This window comes from Delphinapterus leucas, chromosome 3 (genome assembly GCF_059928025.1).
Source record: "Delphinapterus leucas isolate spDelLeu-1000000601 "Yukka" chromosome 3, BTC_Dleu_Yukka2, whole genome shotgun sequence".
NCBI lineage: Eukaryota > Metazoa > Chordata > Mammalia > Artiodactyla > Monodontidae > Delphinapterus > Delphinapterus leucas.
The window spans coordinates 35,271,192-35,291,444 of NC_143131.1; the positions used below are offsets into that span (position 1 = coordinate 35,271,192).

General features: G+C 37.2%; 2 protein-coding genes and 1 long non-coding RNA gene across 9 annotated transcripts in view; 1 reads left to right on the forward strand and 2 right to left on the reverse strand.

Moving 5' to 3' along the window:
* TTC33 (tetratricopeptide repeat domain 33) overlaps window positions 1–4,878 on the reverse strand; it is a 32,320-nt gene extending 27,442 nt beyond the window's left edge. The window contains exons 1-2 of one of the 2 annotated variants that reach the window (XM_022598620.3): window positions 4,752–4,878; window positions 1,876–2,097 (exon numbers count right to left, since the gene is read on the reverse strand). In XM_022598620.3, the coding sequence (XP_022454328.1) occupies window positions 1,876–2,096 (221 nt within the window). In that variant the 5' untranslated portion in view covers window position 2,097; window positions 4,752–4,878. Of the gene's footprint in view, window positions 1–1,875; window positions 2,098–4,665 lie in introns of both variants that reach the window. The other variant, XM_022598614.3, reaches the window with a different exon arrangement.
* A 3,341-nt stretch (window positions 4,879–8,219) lies between these two features.
* PRKAA1 (protein kinase AMP-activated catalytic subunit alpha 1) overlaps window positions 8,220–20,253 on the reverse strand; it is a 46,397-nt gene continuing 34,363 nt past the window's right edge. For all 6 annotated transcript variants that reach the window (XM_022598578.3, XM_089908809.1, XM_089908808.1 and 3 more), the window contains 5 exons: window positions 19,194–19,281; window positions 17,230–17,454; window positions 13,753–14,239; window positions 13,514–13,640; window positions 8,220–11,137 (listed from right to left, as the gene is read on the reverse strand). In XM_022598578.3, coding sequence (XP_022454286.1) covers window positions 10,893–11,137; window positions 13,514–13,640; window positions 13,753–14,239; window positions 17,230–17,454; window positions 19,194–19,281 — 1,172 coding nt within the window. In that variant the 3' untranslated portion in view covers window positions 8,220–10,892. The remainder of the gene's footprint in view (window positions 11,138–13,513; window positions 13,641–13,752; window positions 14,240–17,229; window positions 17,455–19,193; window positions 19,282–20,253) is intronic.
* LOC149749535 (uncharacterized) lies at window positions 10,949–20,074 on the forward strand. Its single transcript, XR_016392633.1, has 2 exons — window positions 10,949–12,009; window positions 15,638–20,074. It is a non-coding gene; the product is annotated as an uncharacterized LOC149749535 (long non-coding RNA).

Here is a 20,253-nt window from a genome sequence, read left to right on the forward strand (position 1 = left end):
TACACATAAGTCATGAGTAAAGAGTTTTATTTTTCATTCATTTGTAAGGTTTATTTGACTAGTATTCCTTTCACCTAATCACAAAATAGAAGTTCAAAATTCTTTTTTTTTTTTCTTGGCCACACCATACGGCATGTGCTATCTTAGTTCCCTGACCAGGGAGCGAACCAGTACCCCCTGCAGTGGAAGAGCAGAGGCTTAACCATTGGACCACCAGGGAAGTCCTAGAAGTTTAAAAATCTTTAAAAAACAACAACAACAACAAGAACAAAAACATGACTTCCCTGGTGGTCCAGTGGTTAAGAATCGGCCTTCCAATGCAAGGGACGCATGTTCGATCTCTGGTCAGGGAACTAAGATCCCACATGCCGCGGGTCAACTAAGCCCACACACCACAACTAGAGAGAAGCCCACGCGACACAACTAGAGAAGCCCACGAGCCGCAACTAAGACCCAATGCAGTCAAATAAATAAATAAATATTTAAGAAACAATAAAAAAGGCTGATGTAATGGAGGAAGAGGGAGTACGGGGTTGCTGGGTAGTCAGGGAGAGGTCTGCTGAGAAGAGGACATGTGAGCAGAGATCTGAAGGACAAGACGACAGACATCAGAACACAGGAAATAAGAGCTTTTCAGACGGAGTCATAAGACAAAGTTGTATTAAGAACTGTGTTCAAAAACACAGGGAAGACCAATGTGGCTAAAAATGTAGTGAAAATGATGGTGGTTTAAGATAAAGTTGATTTGGAAGACAGGGACTGAGTTTTATTTTCCTTAATTTAACTTCACTATTCTTCCTTATATTATTCCTATTCCTTACATTACTTTCAATCAATTGAATATTCTCTTAGATATTTTTAAACCATTATTTCTATTTATTTTTGGCTTAGAGTAGCCGAACGACTCATTTCTACCAGATTCCTTTAATTCTGTTATCTTTTAAAGCTGTGTATACATTACTCCAAAACAAGTGCTAAATAGCTAAAAACCTTAATCATCTCACAGTGTTCTCCATTCAAAATAAAGCATCCAATCCAGCTGATTTCAGTGAAATGACTCAGTGTTTTGACATGCAGGAAAAAAAAAAATGAGTTATTTTGTTTATACACAAAGTTGGTATCTCTCATCTACCACAGGAAATTCATAGGGAATCCCATGGCAATAACTGAATAGCTTTTCCCTTCTACACACTAGTGTGGTCTAGAGAAAAAGATAAAAACAACAAAGTTAATGAACTTTTAACAGGCATTTACAGGAATTTCTAAAGATGTTTTATGGATGTTCTGAAAATGATTTCATAAACGTGGAAAATTTATAGTTGGTTTTCTTCTGACTAAGACAGAATGGCCAATCTTGCAAAGTTCTACAAGAGAAAAATCTTTGCCTAAAACACTGCAAATAAGAATTCACAATCTAACATTAGGCCATTAAGCTGTTAGTTGTCCTTGATTTATTGTCTACCATTCACTCCCAATTTGAGGTGCTAATATATTATAGCTTAAGCATTATTTTATGTTTTATATTACAATGGATTAATAAGATTACTCCCAGAATCAAAAATAATAACATGCCTAGAAACAAAAATGCTGGTTCCTCAACTTTGGCTCAATTATGACAAAAATGATAAACAGGGAATCTTATAACCATCCTTACCAATAGAAAAACAAAAAAAGAAGATAAAGAACAAAGAAAAGAATTTTTAAAACGTGCTTCTTGTTCAGCACTACTTTTAATTTCTCAAACTCTTCAGCACCACAAGGGAGATACCAGTCAAAGGCACAAAGGCCTGACTGTAGATCTCTGGATGATCTGAGGAGTATTCTGTCCTACCAAAGACCAAAACTGTTCTCGAAAAGAAAACTCTAAAAACATACCTTTTATTTTCAGCCAAAGTGGCTCCTTCGTCCTTCAGCTGTTTACTTTTCTCAGCACAGCCTTCAAAGAGAATTTCTTTCCTCCGTTTAACGGCATGAAGCCAGTTCCCTTCATCATTCTCAACTGCATCCTTCTCATCAGCAGCTTCAGCTTCAAACTGCTGGGAAGTGACCTTTGAGACCTTCTCACCAATCTTCCTTTTCCATCCAAAGGAAGCCATTCTGGAAAAATGACAAGGAAAGAGCTTTAAATTTCAAACTTGGCCTTTTATAGAAGTATTCCAACAAAAGAAAGGATAATAGGATAATAGGATTAGACTGTCATCATTTTCTTGACCCCTAATTAAAATAGTGGATCTAGGCAATAATCACTGAAGGCTGCTAACATCATAAAGAAAGACAAGTCCACAATTGTATCTCCTGATGGAAGTGACACAGCATCCATGAAGTACTTCTGCCAAAAGTTAAAGCTCAATCAGATCAAACCTCTACCAGTGTACAAGAAATATGGGATACAGATGAGCACGCCAAATAAGATGTCAGAGATGCAGACAGCAAGAAACAGAAACTAAAGAAAAAACTGGCTTCTTCAAGAAATAACTGCCAGGTTTCTTCAAGAAAAAAAGAAAAGTGAGACTTAAGAAACACACAAATCAAATATAATGTGTGGAGCTTGCTTAGCTACAGGTTCAAACAAGCCAATGGGGAGGAAACCTTTATGAAATAATAGGGGAAATCAGAACAATGATTTCATATTTGATAACAGTAAGAAGTTCCGCCTTTTTTTTGGTATAACAGTATTGCGATTATGTTGACAAAAAGAGTGCTTATCTTTTAGGAATACATATTAAAATATTTTACATGAAATTACACGATATCTAGGAATTGCTTCAAAGTAATCAGCGGGAGTGGGGAGTGCAATAGAAGAGAGATATAGATAAAAAGATTGCTTTTGAGTTGATAAGCGATGAGGTTAGGTGGTGAGTACACAGGATTCTCTGTACTTTCCTCTCTCCTTTCATATATGTTTGAAATTTTCCATAAAAAGTTTCTGAAAGATTCAAACTTAGGAAATGACTTAATTCACAGAACTATAGGGTTAATCAGAATGATAAGAAATGTTAAACTATTTTGTAAATCTTCAATAATATACAAATATAAGGGCTAAGCGAGACAGCATAACTGATGGAACAAAGTTAAAGGAAACCCTGGAAGAATTGAACAAATATTTATTTAGAGAAGGGATTTGCTGAGGGATCGAGAGCTCTTGCTAGTTACATGGATGGGTTTAAAGATACTGAGAAACCCTTGGAATTCTATATACATTTTTATATGCTTGTGTGCAATCTGCACAAGAGTCTCTAAGCTTTCATTCCATTCTTAAAGGAGCCTATAACCCCAAGAAGATTATGATCAACTGACTGATCAACTATCGAGATAAGGAAAAGCAATGAAGCAGAGGTCTCCATAAAACTATCAAAGAATGGGCATTGTGGGAGTAAGGGAGGGAGAGAAATGAAATAGCAAGTAAGTTCTAGCAGATATTAAGATCTTTATCACTGATACACATGCTGCAGTAAAGTATAAGTAACCACTAGAATGAAGGAGACAAAAAAACTGAGGTTGGCTATGAGGTCACCAACATGGAAAGGCCCAAGATAATGGCAGATTTTGGAGGGGTAAGAAAATTGTGGGTCATGTACCTAAGTTCTTAATGAATATGACAAAGTGCCAATAAATTACAGCAATCAAGAAATGTACAGGTTGATACGGGTAACCACATGCTTTCCACAGGAGCAGAGATTTCTAGAAAAGCCTGTAGGAGTAAGGGATTATAAGCTATACTAGGGAATCAGGACAATGCCAAACTCTCTCCCCAGACCCATTATAATAAAGAAGAATGAGTTTCCTCTGTTTAAAGATGACTGCAAGTAACTTAGGGAAAGAACCAAGAAATGGCTGAAAATGTAAGTGTTGTTACTAAGGAACACAAGTCCGGAGGCCCAGAAAGAGAACAACATGAGAGAATGAATCGTTAGGAAGGTCTCACGAGATAACAGAATAAGTCAAGATATGAAAGAAGTCTTGTATTTATGACTGTCCCTAAAGGAGACAAGGGTGAGGATGATTAAGTTTCGTGGCTTCAAGTTTCCAAGTTGGCAATGTGAGAGACCAAGAAGTGTGGCAACTAATAATACAGACATTATACCCTGCCACAAGCTAGAGAATGCTTCTCTTCACTGAGACGTAAAATGCAGCACCCAAGACGAGAAACCTGATGAACACAAACAGGTAATGAAAACAGCATCCTTCCGGGTATAGGGATGTAGTCAGAGGTGAGGAATTCAAGAACCGATTTACCCGAAAATGTTACCGCACAGGAGAAAACAGCATTAGCGATTTCCCCTCATTTTGCACAACAGTAAAGAAGAGCGAAGTTCATAAAGGCTGCTCAGGACGTCACCCGCGAGTTCACAGCCCCGCCCGCGGCCGCGGACCCCTGCCACGCTGGGGGCAAAGCCAGCTCGCTTCCGCTCCTCCCGCCTCTCAGGACGGGTCAAAGCCGCACCGCCCGCCTCGGAAGCCGCCCCGGGCGCGGGTGCCAGGGAGGGCCCGATCCCCAGACTTGCTGGTCCCTAGAGACCAACCTTAGCGTCCAGGCTCTGCCACACCCGCGGTGGGCCTCAACTCCGACTTCTGAAGCTCCTTTCTCCCGTTACCCCAAGACCCACCAGCCTCGCTTTCCTCAACTTCCTCCCGCTTCCACCACAGACCCGTAACCCCTGTTACCTGATGACCACTCCTCGGGTCCCGTGTTTACATTCCGCTTGCCCTTTGCCCACCGGAAACGGAAATTACCACGCCCGACCTCCTACCTGCTTGCAGTAGGTGTAGGGTGTCCCAAGATAGGGGTTGCCCGATCTGGGGCGTGCGAACAGTCCAGAGAAGCTGGCAGGGAAGAGGCGACTCAGCGCTTTTCTCTTCCGCAATCCTTTCCCCGGGACCACAAATCCCAGAAGTCACTGCGGCCGCCCCCACCCCATTATTACCCTCCGAGGCTGGTAGTCCGGGCCGCCCGGGCCGGGAGCGCCCTCTAGTGGCAGACGAGAGCGTCGGCGCGTGGGCGCCCACAACTCGGAAGTGCGGGAAACTGCGGCTGCGCCGGCTGAGTGCGCGCGGAGAGGACAGCCCTGGCGGAACCACGAGGTCCATCCAGTCAGCAGGTAAAGGAGAAGAGGCCCGGGAAAACGATTTGGGGGGAATCCAGAGCATTGACTCACGACTCTCCCTAAAGGAGTTTACAACCTAGTTGATGAGGTCGTCCAGACGCTGAAGACAGAGGCAAACCCGAGTGAAAAAGGGTACGGCCGTGGCTCAACCGTTGGGGAAAAAAACCCGCAAAAAGTTGGACTCAATTTCTCTAAAGAAGAAAGAATTATGGCCCGAAAGTAGCTGTCTTGAAAATTTTAAAAAAGTGGGGACATGTAATACGGGGAAGTGTTTAGGAAATTGATAAATTAAGATCGTTTTGATTTCTTAATGTCGCTGTGGATCATTTTTGTAGACCAGTTTTCTCAACCTCAAGGCTGTAGCTTTTCCAACGGGATGATTCTTTCTTGGGAGAAGGGGGCCTCTCCTGTGCAGGGCAGAGTGTTTAGCGGCATCCCTGGGCTCTACCCACTGGATGCCATTAGCATCCACTCCCACCCCACCAGCTGTGACAAGCAAAAATGTCTCCAGACATGAGAAAATGTCCCTGGGAAAAAGATGGACCCCCCACCCCTACCCCATTGAGAACCACTGATAGGAAGCAAGGATTCTCCAAAGGTGATCCTCAGACCTGAGGGTCGTCAAGATCCTTTTAAAGTCAAAACTATCCCTATTTTCATACTAACATGAAGACGTCATTTACCTTTTTCACAATGTTGACATTTGCGCTGAGAGTGCAAAAGCAATGGTGGCTAAAACCACTGGCACCTCAGCCCGAATCAGGGCAATGCTGCCAAGCTGTACTAGTAGTCATTGTATTCTCCACCACTGTACACACTCATTGTAAGAAAAAGAAGAGGCAGTCCCTCAATGTCCTTGAAGAAGCAGTAAAAATTATTTTATTAAAATGACCCTTGAGTACACACATTTTTTTTTTAATATTGTGTGACAAAAATGGGAGGTACAAAGTACTTTTGCTGTATATTGAAGTATGATGTCTCAAGATAAAAGCACTCGTGAAATTGCTTTATAAACTGAAGTAGATGCTTTTTTTGTGGAATACACTTTTTACTTAGAAGGGCTGACACCCCTGCCGGTTTTCAGGCTTGGGTCTGACAGGCCTTTTCGTGAAAATGAACAAAGGGAGCCTGTTACATCAAGGGAAACAATCGACAGTTACCAATGATAAAATTCAAGAATTTAAGCAAAAATCATCATTCTGGAAAACATGTATTTGCCACAGTGAGCTTGCCAGCTTCCCAGTACTTTCAGATTTTTCCAGTGAGATCAGTGGTGGTTATCAGATGCGATTTTTATTTATATTGTTGGATTAAATGTTTCAACATTGGTAAGAACTGTGGAAGTGAACCAGTTTTTTCAAAATGAGCAATACGCAATTATGGTAGCCAACCTCCAAGATAGCCACCTATGATCTCTAATTCTGGCATTCATACTCTTGTGTAGTTCCTTCCTACATCATACCAGGATTGTTCTGTGTGGCCTGTAGGATAGGGCAGAAGTGATAGTATACCACTTCTGATATTATATCACTTCTGATATTAATAAAAAAGACACTACTAAGGTGGTGGCAATGTTACTTCATCTGGGTTAGAGGTTTACATGGCCATGTTCATTGCAAACCTAAAACACTGAAAATACAGCAAGCCAAATATTTTATGATTTGTGCACTTTTCTGTATATGTTATACCTCTATAAAACTCTTTAAAATATATATATCTCCCTAACAAGGCATTCAGAGCAGGATTTATGCCTTATGGTCACATTCATAGTGCTTCTTGGTTCATAGTTGCCTTATGAGGGGATATAGTTTGCAGAGTAAAATAATTAAACGGTGCTCGAAGCTGTACCCCTTTCTAAAAGGAGTCTTTCCTAAATCTCTCAAATAACTTAATCTTGACCCACTCTACCCTAGTAAAGGCGACCTCCAACACTAAGTTTTCACACTTCACCCACCACTTTCCTACTTACTTTGGTCTGTGATCATAATGCATCTATTTATATATTTAATAATTTCCCATGATGTCTGTATAGACAACATGATCATCTTCCAAGTTGCTAGAAATCCTCTACATTTGTCATAGTTAACGTTTATTATCATCCACAATAAATAGAACAGCCCATTTGTTTACAATAAATAGAACAGTTCAATAACTATTTTTCAGACAAGAGAATTTCTTGTACAATTTTGTTCAGTCAGGTTACTTAAGAGTAATTAAGTTCCCTAAAAGAACAATCTATGTGCTGTTCATGACAGTCTAGTACTGTGTTCTGTTAAAATTATCAAGCTATTTTAAGGATTCAGAATGTCAGCAATCTAACACAAGCCCTGCCAACAACGCCGTATAAGATTTCATACTGATTGAATTCTAACAGGAGTGGAATTCTAACCAAATCTAATGTTAGCGGCCAAAGATAATTGCTCTGAATTTTATTGTATATAACTTAATATTTTGTTCAGGTGGTTAATTTTTAGATGAAACAAAAACTCACTAATTTAGATGAGGCAAAAATCACCACGTTCAAGTGCTAAAATTTGTTCAAGCACTATACTTTAGGCACATTGTTTAAAAAGTGCAGATGGTCAGCCATAACAAGTGCCTCTTTTTTTTCCATGTAGTTTTCCCAGAAGTTAAAAAAGTTAAGCACATTGTAAGCCGATGAAAAATGATGTTTTTCTTTATTATCCGTTTTCCAAATCAAAGTATTTGAAATTGTATCCTTAAATATACTCTGGTCAAGACATACATGAACAAGTCTCAGAAATATTGTACCACAAAGATTGATTTCTACCATACTACCAATTTATAGTTATGTTTTATGTGGACTTTCATTCGTCTAGTGAAGAGAACTCACGATGAAAATATGATTTCTGTTGTGGATGGGGGAGATGGAAGGAGTTAAAGGGAAAAGATTTAAATACATTTTTTTTCTTTCATTCCAAAGGTTCATGGAGTTCTACATCCACCCATAGTCCACCAGTCATTAATTCAGTGTGAATGGTATCACTACAAGGTCAAAAAGTAGGGGGGGGGCAGGGTGAGAGGGCAGGACGTTTTGTACAAAATCATTTAAAACTCTGAAAAACTACAGAACCATCCAAAGAAAAAATATAATCAAAGTAAAAGCAATGGAGTTTATTTCAGTGAAATTATTTTAAATTAGATATGATATATTAAGCTCCCATATCCCCCAACCTGGTAGAAAAGTTCCTCTCAGTGAGAAATCATTTATTTTAATGGCAAAAATTTTACATATCAGTAAAATCTGTTATATTTAAAACTATGTATACAGTACATTTCTGGCAAAAACCTTATACATCTTTCAGTTGTCAAGACAAAGTAAAAATATGGTTGCATAAAATCACAAAAAATATAAATTGCTGAAAAGATAATAAAAAAAGATTAAAAATCATTTGCATTGACTCCCTTACATCTTCAATTAGTAAGAATTTGCAAACCACAGTAAATTTCTGAAAATTCTGATGCAACCTTGACATACTCAACCAAAAGTTGTCATTTCAAATATCCCAGCTTAAAAAAAGAATTTACAGCAATAGTCTGTGCATTTATTATACTATTTGTACAAGTGCAATATTTAAATATCTTCAAAATAAAACTCAGTAACTAAAAGGAACCACAATAACTTAAAAGAAGCAGTTTACAAAATTAACAATTTTTAGAAGGTCCTATTTAATTGGTTCCTCTTTTTTTCCCTGCTCCCCACAACAGGTTATAGAGACATTACAACGATGTCTTAGTTCTATATACAAATCTGTAGCTTTAAAAATACAGTCTTCTGTTCTTAACATTAGGAACATAATGCTGCATTTAGAGCCTACATGAAGTCAATATCCTCAAAACAGAGGGCCACATACAAGTTATAAATACAGTTTGAACTTATATTTAAATGAAACTCCTATAATTTTATACAGCTTTCAGATTCTAAGTTGAATAGAATAAGCCCTGGACAAAAGGAAGCACGGTTTTTCTTTTCAATTCAGTGCATGTTTCTAGGGGTACTGGAGCCAAATCTACAACTACAGTAACTATGCAAGCTATCATGACATTTGAGTACATTATCATCTGGTTACAGAGGTGCCAAAAACAATACTACAATACAAAGAGTCTTAAAAGAGAAAAAAAGATAGTTCCATTGCAATGGAAAAATAATACCAAAAAATTCTTCTTGAAGTTAAAATATAGTATAAGGCAATTATGGGTGACACAGTAATTTTTTATTACCATACACATGATACGAATTTTATCTGAGGTGACTAAATTTTTTTCTTACACCTATTATGTAATGCATTATACTAAGAGCAAGAGAAAGAAAATATAAATCAGAGTTCTTAGGAAGATTAAGCAACTTTAGGCAGTTTCCATAATGCTACTTTTTAAAAAGTAATTAAAATCCAAAGCAAATGTTACTATTTAGAAGAACTAACTGATCTGTTCCATATTTTATCAAAACAATAATAAAGTAATAGTTGATGAAGGAGACACCAAATGCAATGTATAAACATTAATTGGAGCCTGGTTTGAAATAAATTTGTAGTACAACAGGGGAAATCTAAATATGCATGATTAGATGGCATTAGAGAATTATTAATTTTTAATGGTATTATGGGTTTTTTTAGGAGAATGTCATCATTTTTTTAGGAGATGCTTTAAGTGTTGAGGGGTGATGAATATATCTGCAAAATCCAAATGGTTCAGGGGAAAAAAGCATATACACACACACACACACACACACACATATATATATAACTGTATCTATATACAGATATAGATAAAGCATATATGGCAAAATGTTAACAAATGTTGAATCTAAGTGGTAGATACACATGTGATCACCTTACAGCCTTTCAACTTTTCTTTTAAAAAATGTCCATAATGAAGTCTAGGAAAAAAAGTCATATCTGAGTATTTAAATAGTTTGCAAGACATGTTCTATGCACTGAATCAATTTAAAAGATACATGATTGAATGACTAGAAATTTTTGCATACATTTAATACTGACTGACATGATGAGCAGAGGACTTTGTGATATTGGCAAAACCAGCATGATTTATTTACAGTATATGCAACACAGCTCTTGTGACAAAAAGAGCAATATATGTACAGAATATAGTGGGACAAATTGTAAAATTAAACTTAGTGCCTAGAGTATCTGAATATATAAGTTCTGTGTGTTTTTGGACTTAACAAACGAAAGAAAAAAATTTAAATGTGTCCAATATCTTTAAGGTGACTTACCATATACTACAGAATAATAAGAATATTAAGGAGGGGATATGGAAGAATCATCCAGGCTGTCCCTACTGTTGAAGATACTTGCTATTTAAGGAGCCCAGAAAACAAAATCACCTATAAAGTTCTCTGGGGATTCTAGGCAAATATTTATTGAATAAATTTATGAAGCAAATATATAACACATCAACACATAATTAATATATGAAGGCCTTTATGGTAAATTAATATTTGACAAAGCCCTGTATACACTAAATATAAAATAGCCAAAAATCAAGTGAGCCTGAGAGAACTATAATTCATTGTGTATATTATATTATTCTATATGCCTACTGAACAATGAACAAAATTATCTTAATTCATTTCTGCACATTATGCTTTTAACTATTAATCATGTTCCAGTCCCTGTGCAAACTGCATTCCGAAAGGCCAACCCTCAGTTATAATTATGTATAGCTTGATTATAAATGGAAGCATTTGGCTATGATTTATTATGCATGCTTATTGCTATCAAAGAAATAAGCAAAGTTTTAGGTTTACTGTGCAAGTATTTTAATTAGATTTGCACACATCTCAAAAAATTCTATTGTGTGACTTCCAGGTCTTGGAGTTAAGTCAACAGGAGAAGAGTCAAGTGACGTTACAGATGAGGTAAGAGAAGCTTCTGAGGATTTTCCTTGAGCCTCAGCATCTGAATCATTCCTTTGGCAAGCTCGATAGTTGCTAACTGAGCCCGATCTCTGTGGAGTAGCAGTCCCTGATTTGGCTTCAGTAATTTCCTCTGGGTAAAAAAAAAAATTCAATTTATTATAATCCATGACACCCTCCCGAAAATTTTAATAGTATTTAATTTGCTTCTTTTAAGTGAGATCACTGACCAGCTATCAAGAGCATGTTTATTTTGAATACCTCCTAAAATAGAAGCAATGAATCTGTATTATGCCACTTGCCTTTTTTACACACAGCAATGCATTCCCCTAATGACTTATTAAGATTGGGTACATATTTGGCTACTCATCAGTCTTGCAATCCAGGATTAAGAGAGCCCAAGAAACTAATCATGAGGCTTAATAAACATCATTCCCTAGCAATAAAAGTCAGTCTTTCTATATTAAAATCATAGAATAAATGCACTTAAAATTTCAACCCTGGAAATCATCTCATTTAACTCCTCATTTTATTGATAAGAAAACATAAACCCCTTAAGAGTTAAGTGACAAATGAACAGAGAGGTAAATCTAGAACCCAAGTCTCCTAACTCTCATCTTGGTGCTCTTCATTCTCCCACTTTGTCTTCATATTTGATTTAAGATCTTATAAAAGAACAACAATTCCAATGAACAAAAATCAAGGAAAACCTAAGTTGGGAACACAATATAAAAACAGTAAATGTCCGTTCAATTGGTAAACCCAGGTACTAATAAACCTAAGATTCATGTTTTTTTTTTTTTTTTTTTGCAGTACGCTGGCCTCTCACTGTTGCGGCCTCTCCCGTTGCAGAGCACAGGCTCCGGACGCGCAGGCTCAGCGGCCATGGCTCACCGGCCCAGCAGCTCCGCGGCACGTGGGATCCTCCCGGACCAGAGCACGAACCCCTGTCCCCTGCATCGGCAGGTGCACTCTGAACCGCTGCGCCACCAGGGAAGCCCCAAGGTTCATGAATTTAATCCAAATATAATGGAAAAAAATAAAACCCATTCTGTATCTCAGACTGCGTTAGTAAGTGTTAGAAGAAAAATACCATCTAGACATAGACAAACAGGTTTAGCCAACATATCATAGCTCAAAACTGTGTCTTTCTGATACTATGTAGGTACTATCTTTGAGTTTACAAAGAAGACAAAAAATTCACAGGTAAATCTCATCTAATAATTCCATATAATCTTAAATGAACAAAAGTGGCAACATATCTTAATTCAATTGATTTGGCCAATGAAGAATTGCCATAAACTTCTACTTAATTAAAGGTTCTGGGGGGCTTTCCTGGTGGCGCAGTGGTTGAGAACCCACCTGCCAATGCAGGGGACACAGGTTCAGGCCCTGGTCTGGAAGATCCCACATGCTGCAGAGCAACTAAGCCCGTGCGCCACAACTACTGAGCCTGCTGTCTAGAGCCCACAAGCCACAACTACTGAGCCCGTGTGCCAAAACTACTGAGCCTGTGCTCTAGAGCCCACGAGCCACAGCTACTGTGCCCACGTGCCACAACTACTGAAGCCGGCACTCCTAGAGCCCGCACTCCGCAACAAGAGAAGCCACCACAGTGAGAATCCCGTGCACCACGATGAAGAGTAGCCCCTGCTTGCTGCAGCTAGAGAAAGCCCGCGCGCAGCAACGAAGACCCAATGCAGCCAAAAATAATTATTTTTTTAAAAAAGGTTCTGTTTGTGAGAGAACGTTTATACACACACACACACACACACACAGCTATAGCCTTTCATAATGCTGGGGTAGAATTATTATTGATATTTATTTGAATTATGAGTCAAATGTGTTCCATCAGGCTTTTTAGTAGATAAGGTAAATTAGTTTTAAGAGTCGGGGCTTCCCTGGTGGCACAGTGGTTGAGAATCTGCCTGCCGATGCAGGGGACATGGGTTCGTGCCCCTGTCCGGGAAGATCCCACATGCCACGGAGCGGCTAGGTCCATGGGCCATGGCCGCGGAGTCTGCGCGTCCGGAGCCTGTGCTCCGCGACGGGAGAGGCCACAGAAGTGAGAGACCCGCGTACCGCAAAAAAAAAAAAAAAAAAAAAAAATAGTGTATATGCATGGGAGATCTGAATTAATGTACATTTCAAACCATGGTATGATTTTGCACCATTTACTATAAGTCAACATTTATTCTAAATAAAATATTTTATCTTACCAAAATGAACTACAAAAAACAGAAATGTAGCAGAAACTATCACTTTAGGATCAGGCTGTATCAGGCTTTAAGGATTTTAGAAGATAATCTTAAAAGGACAATAAACTATTCACAAGATACACAAATGTTCACGTCAACAAAGGCACAAAATCTTATATTCTATGTTCTTTTGCTATTGAATTACTAGGAACAATTCAAGAAGCTTCAAAAGAATCAAAGATTTACTAAAATGCCAAATTAGGTAAAAAGGTCTAATATGTCATCTATGTTGTTCTGTGTGACGTACATACCATCAATACTACGGAAATCCAATAAGTATGTTCTACTGTCCACTTGGTATAACTGTAGACTCATTTTGGAGAATGTACTTGTCACAGGATTCTTCCTTCGAACACGCAAATAATATGGGTTTACAACCTAGCATATGGTATGGAGAAAAACAAAGTCAAAAGGAATTCTTCTATAAAACATTATATAGACTACAGGTTTGTCAAATGTGCTAATAATCAGAATGCTCTTTCTTTCTTACCTTCCATTCATAATCCAGTTGTTTAATTGCTCTACAAACTTCTGCCATGATATCATTTGGTCGACTTTGACTTCTAATTCCCAAATGCCATTTTGCTTTCCTTACACCTTGGTGTTTGGATTTCTGTGGATTTAATTCATCGAGGGTATGGCGTGCCCTTGGTGTTTCAGCAACCAAGAATGGTACTCTTTCAGGATGGGGCCGGGTCAAGTGGTGATCATCGAGAAAAGAATCTGGTGGGCTTGTTGCCAAGTAAAAATCTTTGGCCTCATTCATTATTCTCCTGTTGTCTATTATGAGGTGGTAGGCAACTGCCAAAGGGTCCTGGTGATTTCTGTTATAAAGGCAGCTGAGAACCTCCTCTTCTGAGCATTCAAATTTTTCACATACTTCTTTTAAGGCTTCATCATCAATCATGGTTGAACTATATGATGGATCCTCAGGAAAGAGATATTTTGGAAGGTCCTGTTTAAACCATTCATGTTCCCTGAGGGAAAATGGCAGGGGTCAGAAGGACTTTGAGGAGAGATGAGACTGAAAGTAACAGTTTGGGGGAATTTAGGATATGAATTCATTTATATTTATACTCATACTGTATTATTATTATTATTTTTTTTTTTTTTTGCGGTACGCGGGCCTCTCACTTGTTGTGGCCTCTCCCGTTGCGGAGCACAGGCTCCAGACGCACAGGCTCAACGGCCATAGCTCACGGGCCCAGCCACTCCGTGGCATGTGGGATCTTCCCGGACTGGGGCACGAACCCGTGTCCCCTGCATCGGCAGGCGGACTCTCAACCACTGCGCCACCAGGGAAGCCCTATCATTTTTTTAAAACTGAGATTTTCCTCTTCTGGCTCACATTTCATTGTATATGTTAAGGGAAATTCTCCAGCCTTCCTCTGATTTTAAGAGGGAGAAAACACTGCTGGAGCAACCAGAAACAAAGTGTCTACACTTTAAAGTTTTGGAACAAATGGCAATGGCAAAGACCATGTTATTTCCAGCTCAGAAAGAGAACAAAATTAGTCTGTGGATTCATTATAATACTCTTTGGATATAATGTTAAGTGACAAAATATATAACAACAACAAAAATAGACAACTGTTATTCATTGAGTGCTTACTATGTGGTAGATTTTAGGCTAAACACTTCATATATATTATCTCACCTCATTTTCAAACAACTCTGTGAAGATAATATCCCCTTATTTTAATGAAGGAACTGAGGATTTCCTAACTTCATATATAAAAGGATATTTTTGACTTGAACTATGTAAAAAAAAATATGCTAAAACTAAAAACATTAAGAGAGGAAAACACCCAAAAGAACAATGATTATATTCTGGGTAATGGAATTAAAAATCACTTTAATTCTCTTCTCTAATTTTTTTCGTGTTTTCCAAGTCTTTTCCAATTGTCACATATTTCATTTAAATTGGAAAAAACATGTAAAACACAAGAAAAAGCACCTCTCACTAAGATAGTCTGAAATATAAATTTTACAGAATGACTAGTCCTTCTCCTCTAGTGGTAAAGTCATGCCCCGCCACTCACAGTCTGTTTTTTAGCTAGTCTGCAGCATATGGAGTAAATGGAAAGGAATGAAGCTTTTTTCTTTTCTTCTTTTTTTAATTGGAATATAGTTGATTTACAATGTTGTGTTACTTTCTGCCGTACAGCACAGTGAATCCAGTTATACATATACATATATCCACTTTTTTAGATTCTTTTCCCATATAAGTCATTACATAGTATTGAATAGAGAGTTCCCTGTGCTATACAGTAGGTCCTTATTAGTTATCTATTTTGGGAATCAAGCTTTAAGTTCTACATATGATCTTTCTTTCTTCTTCATTATCCTAATGCTTTGTTCTTTACTATTCCCAGATATACGTCTGATTTCTTTCTTCCTTCGCCCTCCATCTCAGATAAGTGTGCTGTCTAGCCGTCAGAAGACCAAAAGAGAAATTTCCATAAGGGAAAAAAAGGAAAGAAAAATGATGGTAGAAGAAACAAAGTTTGCAGTTTTTAAAAAAATCTTCATCAGAAATGACCTGCCCAAATTTGAGAAGGAGATTTGTCATCATCGCTTTTGCCTTATTTAAACTATTCCGTGGAACCATATGTAACTGGTAAAACTGATGGACTTTTTTACCTACAAAACAGTAATTTCATATGTAATTCAATGTATACTACTACAAAAACAAACATGTCATTGATTGAATTAAAATTTTCTCATTCCCTGAGATGAACAAAAGGGGAAAATACAATAATTTATAAGATCAGAACTCAAATAGCAACACAGAAATTTACTACGAAAAAATATTAGTCCCCATGAGAATATGTAAAAGTCAAACATGAAGCATACTATAGAAAATCTTAAAGAATCACTACCAAATCTAATATCCAACCAGGGTCCTTTTTATTAGCTCTTTTTTTAAATTAAAAAGTAATACACTGGGCTTCGCAGGTGGTGCAGTGGTTGAGAGTCCACCTGCCGATGCAGGGGACACGGGTTCATGCCCCGGTCCTGGAAGATCCCACATGCCGCGGAGCGGCTGGGCCCGTGAGCCATGGCCGCTGAGCCTGCGCGTCCGGAGCCTGTGCTCCGCAACGCGAGAGACCACAACAGTGAGAGGCCCGCGTACCGCAAAAAAAAAAAAAAAAAAAAAAAAAAAAAAAAGTAATACACTGACAAGTACAGGTTTCTGGTAACTGACTATACTGCTGAACTGAATGAATAAGCATTTTCAGAACTCTAATGGAAAACTGATGAATTCATAAAAGTGCTAACAAAAGATCAAGATGAAAAAAAAAATAATTACATGGGACTGAGTGAACTGATGAGGATGATTATAATTTTTGTGACTTTCTGTTTGAATTTTAAAAAAAGTTAAAAAAAAAAAAGTAACTTACTGGTGTCCTAAGAACTAGTGAGGAGTGACAAAACTGACAGATCAAAGCACCCTTCCCCCACTTCTGACTTTAACTCCTCCACCGTATTTTGTAAGCACCTATTTTTCTGATCAGATATTATCCTGTTTGAAATGCCTAGAAGAGATTATATTCTCCTTACTGAACCCCAAGTATATTATTCAATACTTAGCTAAGAGTGAATTCCCCTCTATTTTAGTTACAGTATACACATTTACTTTAATAAAAAATATTGTATTCGGAATTTCATTAAAGCAACTTTGTAGATGTATGGAATAAAAAAAAAGTAATATAATGTTCACTGCTACAATTTCAAAAGAAATAAAGAAACAAAAGCAAAAAAGTGAAAGCCCTTCCTCCTACCAATCTTACTTCCCTAAAGCAGCCAGGTTAGTATGTGTTCTTAAATATCAAAATAAAATAAATGAGTCTATACACTATTTTTAACATAAAAACAGGATTACATTGTACATACTGTTCTGCAAAATTTTCTTTCACTTATATCACTGATACTATTAGATCTGATAATCAAGTTGCTTTATCACCTGATATCTTTGATTGTGGCTCTCTTCATGGGATCCACCTGCAGCATATGTTTCAAAAGGCTAATCACAGAAGGGTTTAAATACTGAGGGGTATAAAAGATCCCATCACATATCTTCTTAAAAAGAGTTGGCACGTGATCATCATCGAATGGAAGTGTTCCACATAATAAAGCATAGAGAATAACCCCACTGCTCCATATATCTACCTCTGGACCAGCATACAATCTGTAACAGGAAATATCAATTGGATTAAACAATCATTAGTAACTTAAAGAGTAAATCAATTAATCATTTTAAATATAGATACTTCATAAAGGATTATTAGTCAGAATATGGTTTCTATAAGTCACTGCTGTGTACTACACATACAGATTCTATACTAATTCTATCAGTATTATCTTTGAAAACAAAAATTAAGAATTTTTTTAAGTTACAAACTATAGCTAAAATTCTGTCCATACTACCTCACAAGGGTCCTCATGATATCCAATCAATAGGGCCAAACTTTGAACAAACATATCATTACTGAATTTAAAACCATTGTTTTTTGGTTACAGAGGAGAGATTAAGTAATCTTCCATCAAGTGAGAATGTTCTGACTCTAAAGCCACTCTCCGAAATAACCCGAGACCTCATACCAAGGTAAAAGGGGCCTGAGGCTGTAGAATGAAGCCCAGCTAACTAATTCGCAGATTTTAAACTCTTATTTGCAATACACTGTAACCCACTGACTTAACTAGCTACTGACTAATTAGATAACACATTCAAAGTCTGGCTTCAGGGAAAGGATTTCTTTAAATTGGTCAAATTATTGAACTGATCAATATATACTATTTTGAAAGTAAAAGTTTCCATACATCTAGACCTCACAGAAAGACCTTATGCAAACTGGGAAAATTAGACTTCAGTAATGGCCCATTACATATATGCACAATTACATTTCTTTTTGTTTATTTAATTAACACTGCCCCCAGTATCCAGGTCCTAAATTGTTTTCTTCCCCAAATAATTAGACAACCCACATGAAATAATAATTTAAACATTAAGTTAATATAAAAAGGTAATGATGAACTTACGATAAATCTAAAATTAGATATTTCTGCCTTACTCATAACCATGCCTTAACACAAATATAATTTCTCTGAGCAGTCTAGGCAAGCAAGCTTATGAAAATAGAAAGAAAATACTACTCTATTTATGCATTCTAAATTAATCAGGATGTAAGACATTCAAACAAAGAAACATGGTTTGAATGAAAAGTTATTAAAAGTTAATTATAAAAACTAGTAAACAAACTTTAGCTTCTTTGTTTTCACTTTCAGTAGTATAGTGAAGAACAGTTACTCTTCAAAAAATTAAATTTTCCTGTCATCTAAACTATCCGAAAAGCTGCCCTATACTAAGATCCTCATGTTCTCAATGCTGGCGGTTAGCAAATTGGGAGATTAGAATTCTTAAAATATTTCAGTCTCTAGAAGATTTAAAGAATGAAAAATAAAATCTGAGGACTTTATCAATACTTCAGTCCAATTCCCCAAGGCACGTTATCGTAAAAGCTAAAGCTAATTTGAAAAATTAAAGCTACCCATTACACTTTTAATTCTTCATCTAAGCAAATAGTACACTATTTCTTACTACTAGATATTTCAAGTTTTTAATGTCTCACCTTTAAAACTTGCTAGTTTTAAACCTTCAGTTTCTTCCACCAGGGGAAAAAACGAGAGTACTCTCATCTAACTAATATAATTTTGACTTGCAAACCAACATCCTCCTCAATAAGTGGAGTCCTTAATCCTTATTCACTTATAATGTTTTATTCTTAAAATAGAATACCTTCTGGATAAGAAAAAAATAAGCTTTAAATTCCTTTCAATAGAATTGAATATTACACTATAGACTAACAAAGTCTAGGAAAAGAAGACAATTACAAATATATTGGGCGGGGAGGAGGTGGCAAACACTACCTTCCTGAAATTACTTCTGGTGCAGCATAGTTGGGTGAGCCACAACTTGTTCTTAAAAATTCACCATCTGACATCATGTTTGAAAGACCTGAAAATGCACAAAATCCACTGCTCAAGATTTCCCAAGAACAAAAATAAAAACAAAATTCCATTAAACAATAAAATTGAGTTTGCATTAAAGTGATAAATCATCATTTTGTTCTTTGCTTCAACAGAATCCTATAGTCTTTATTGTTCCCAAATATTTTGCCTTTATGCCATAAAACCTGTAATCTGTTTCAACATATAAAGTTAGTGCATTGTTGGAGTTTAATGAGTATGTATTAAGCTATTGGCTATTTTGCTTAATACAATAAACTGGGCATGTTTAAGTTTTATTAATATAGAAATTACTAGAAAAAAATGTAGAACCGAATTAAAATTCAAAGTTTCTATTAACCTCCATTCTGATTCTTTAAAAAAATATAATAGGGCTTCCCTGGTGGCGCAGTGGTTGAGAGTCCGCCTGCCGATGCAGAGGACACAGGTTCGTGCCCCAGTCCGGGAAGATCCCACATGCCGCAGAGCGGCTAGGCTCGTGAGCATGGCCGCTGAGCCTGCGCGTCCAGAGCCTGTGCTCCGCAACGGGAGAGGCCACAACAGTGAGAGGCCCGCATACCGCAAAAATATATATATAAATAAAAATTTTTAAAAAATAATAATTTTTAATATCAAAGTTCCTTCATAGCTCTACTACAAAAAGAAAACTCGGGAATTCCCTGGTGGTCCAGTGGTTAGGACTCGGTGCTTTCACTGCTGTGGCCCGGGTTCAATCCCTGGTGGGGGAACTAAGATCCCGCAAGCTGCGCAGTGCGGCCAAAAAAAAAAAGAAAAAAAGAAAACTCTGCCTCCTCAAAAATACAATGTATAAAAAATAATGACAACTAAAGAATAAGAAAGTCAAATAATTTAGTCAGTTACAAAAAAACACTCAGTAGCTCAGAGCTGTTGGGCACTATTTAGTGAATCTCTATAGATTAAAATATATAAACATATACAAAACTTAAGAAAATATAAGTAT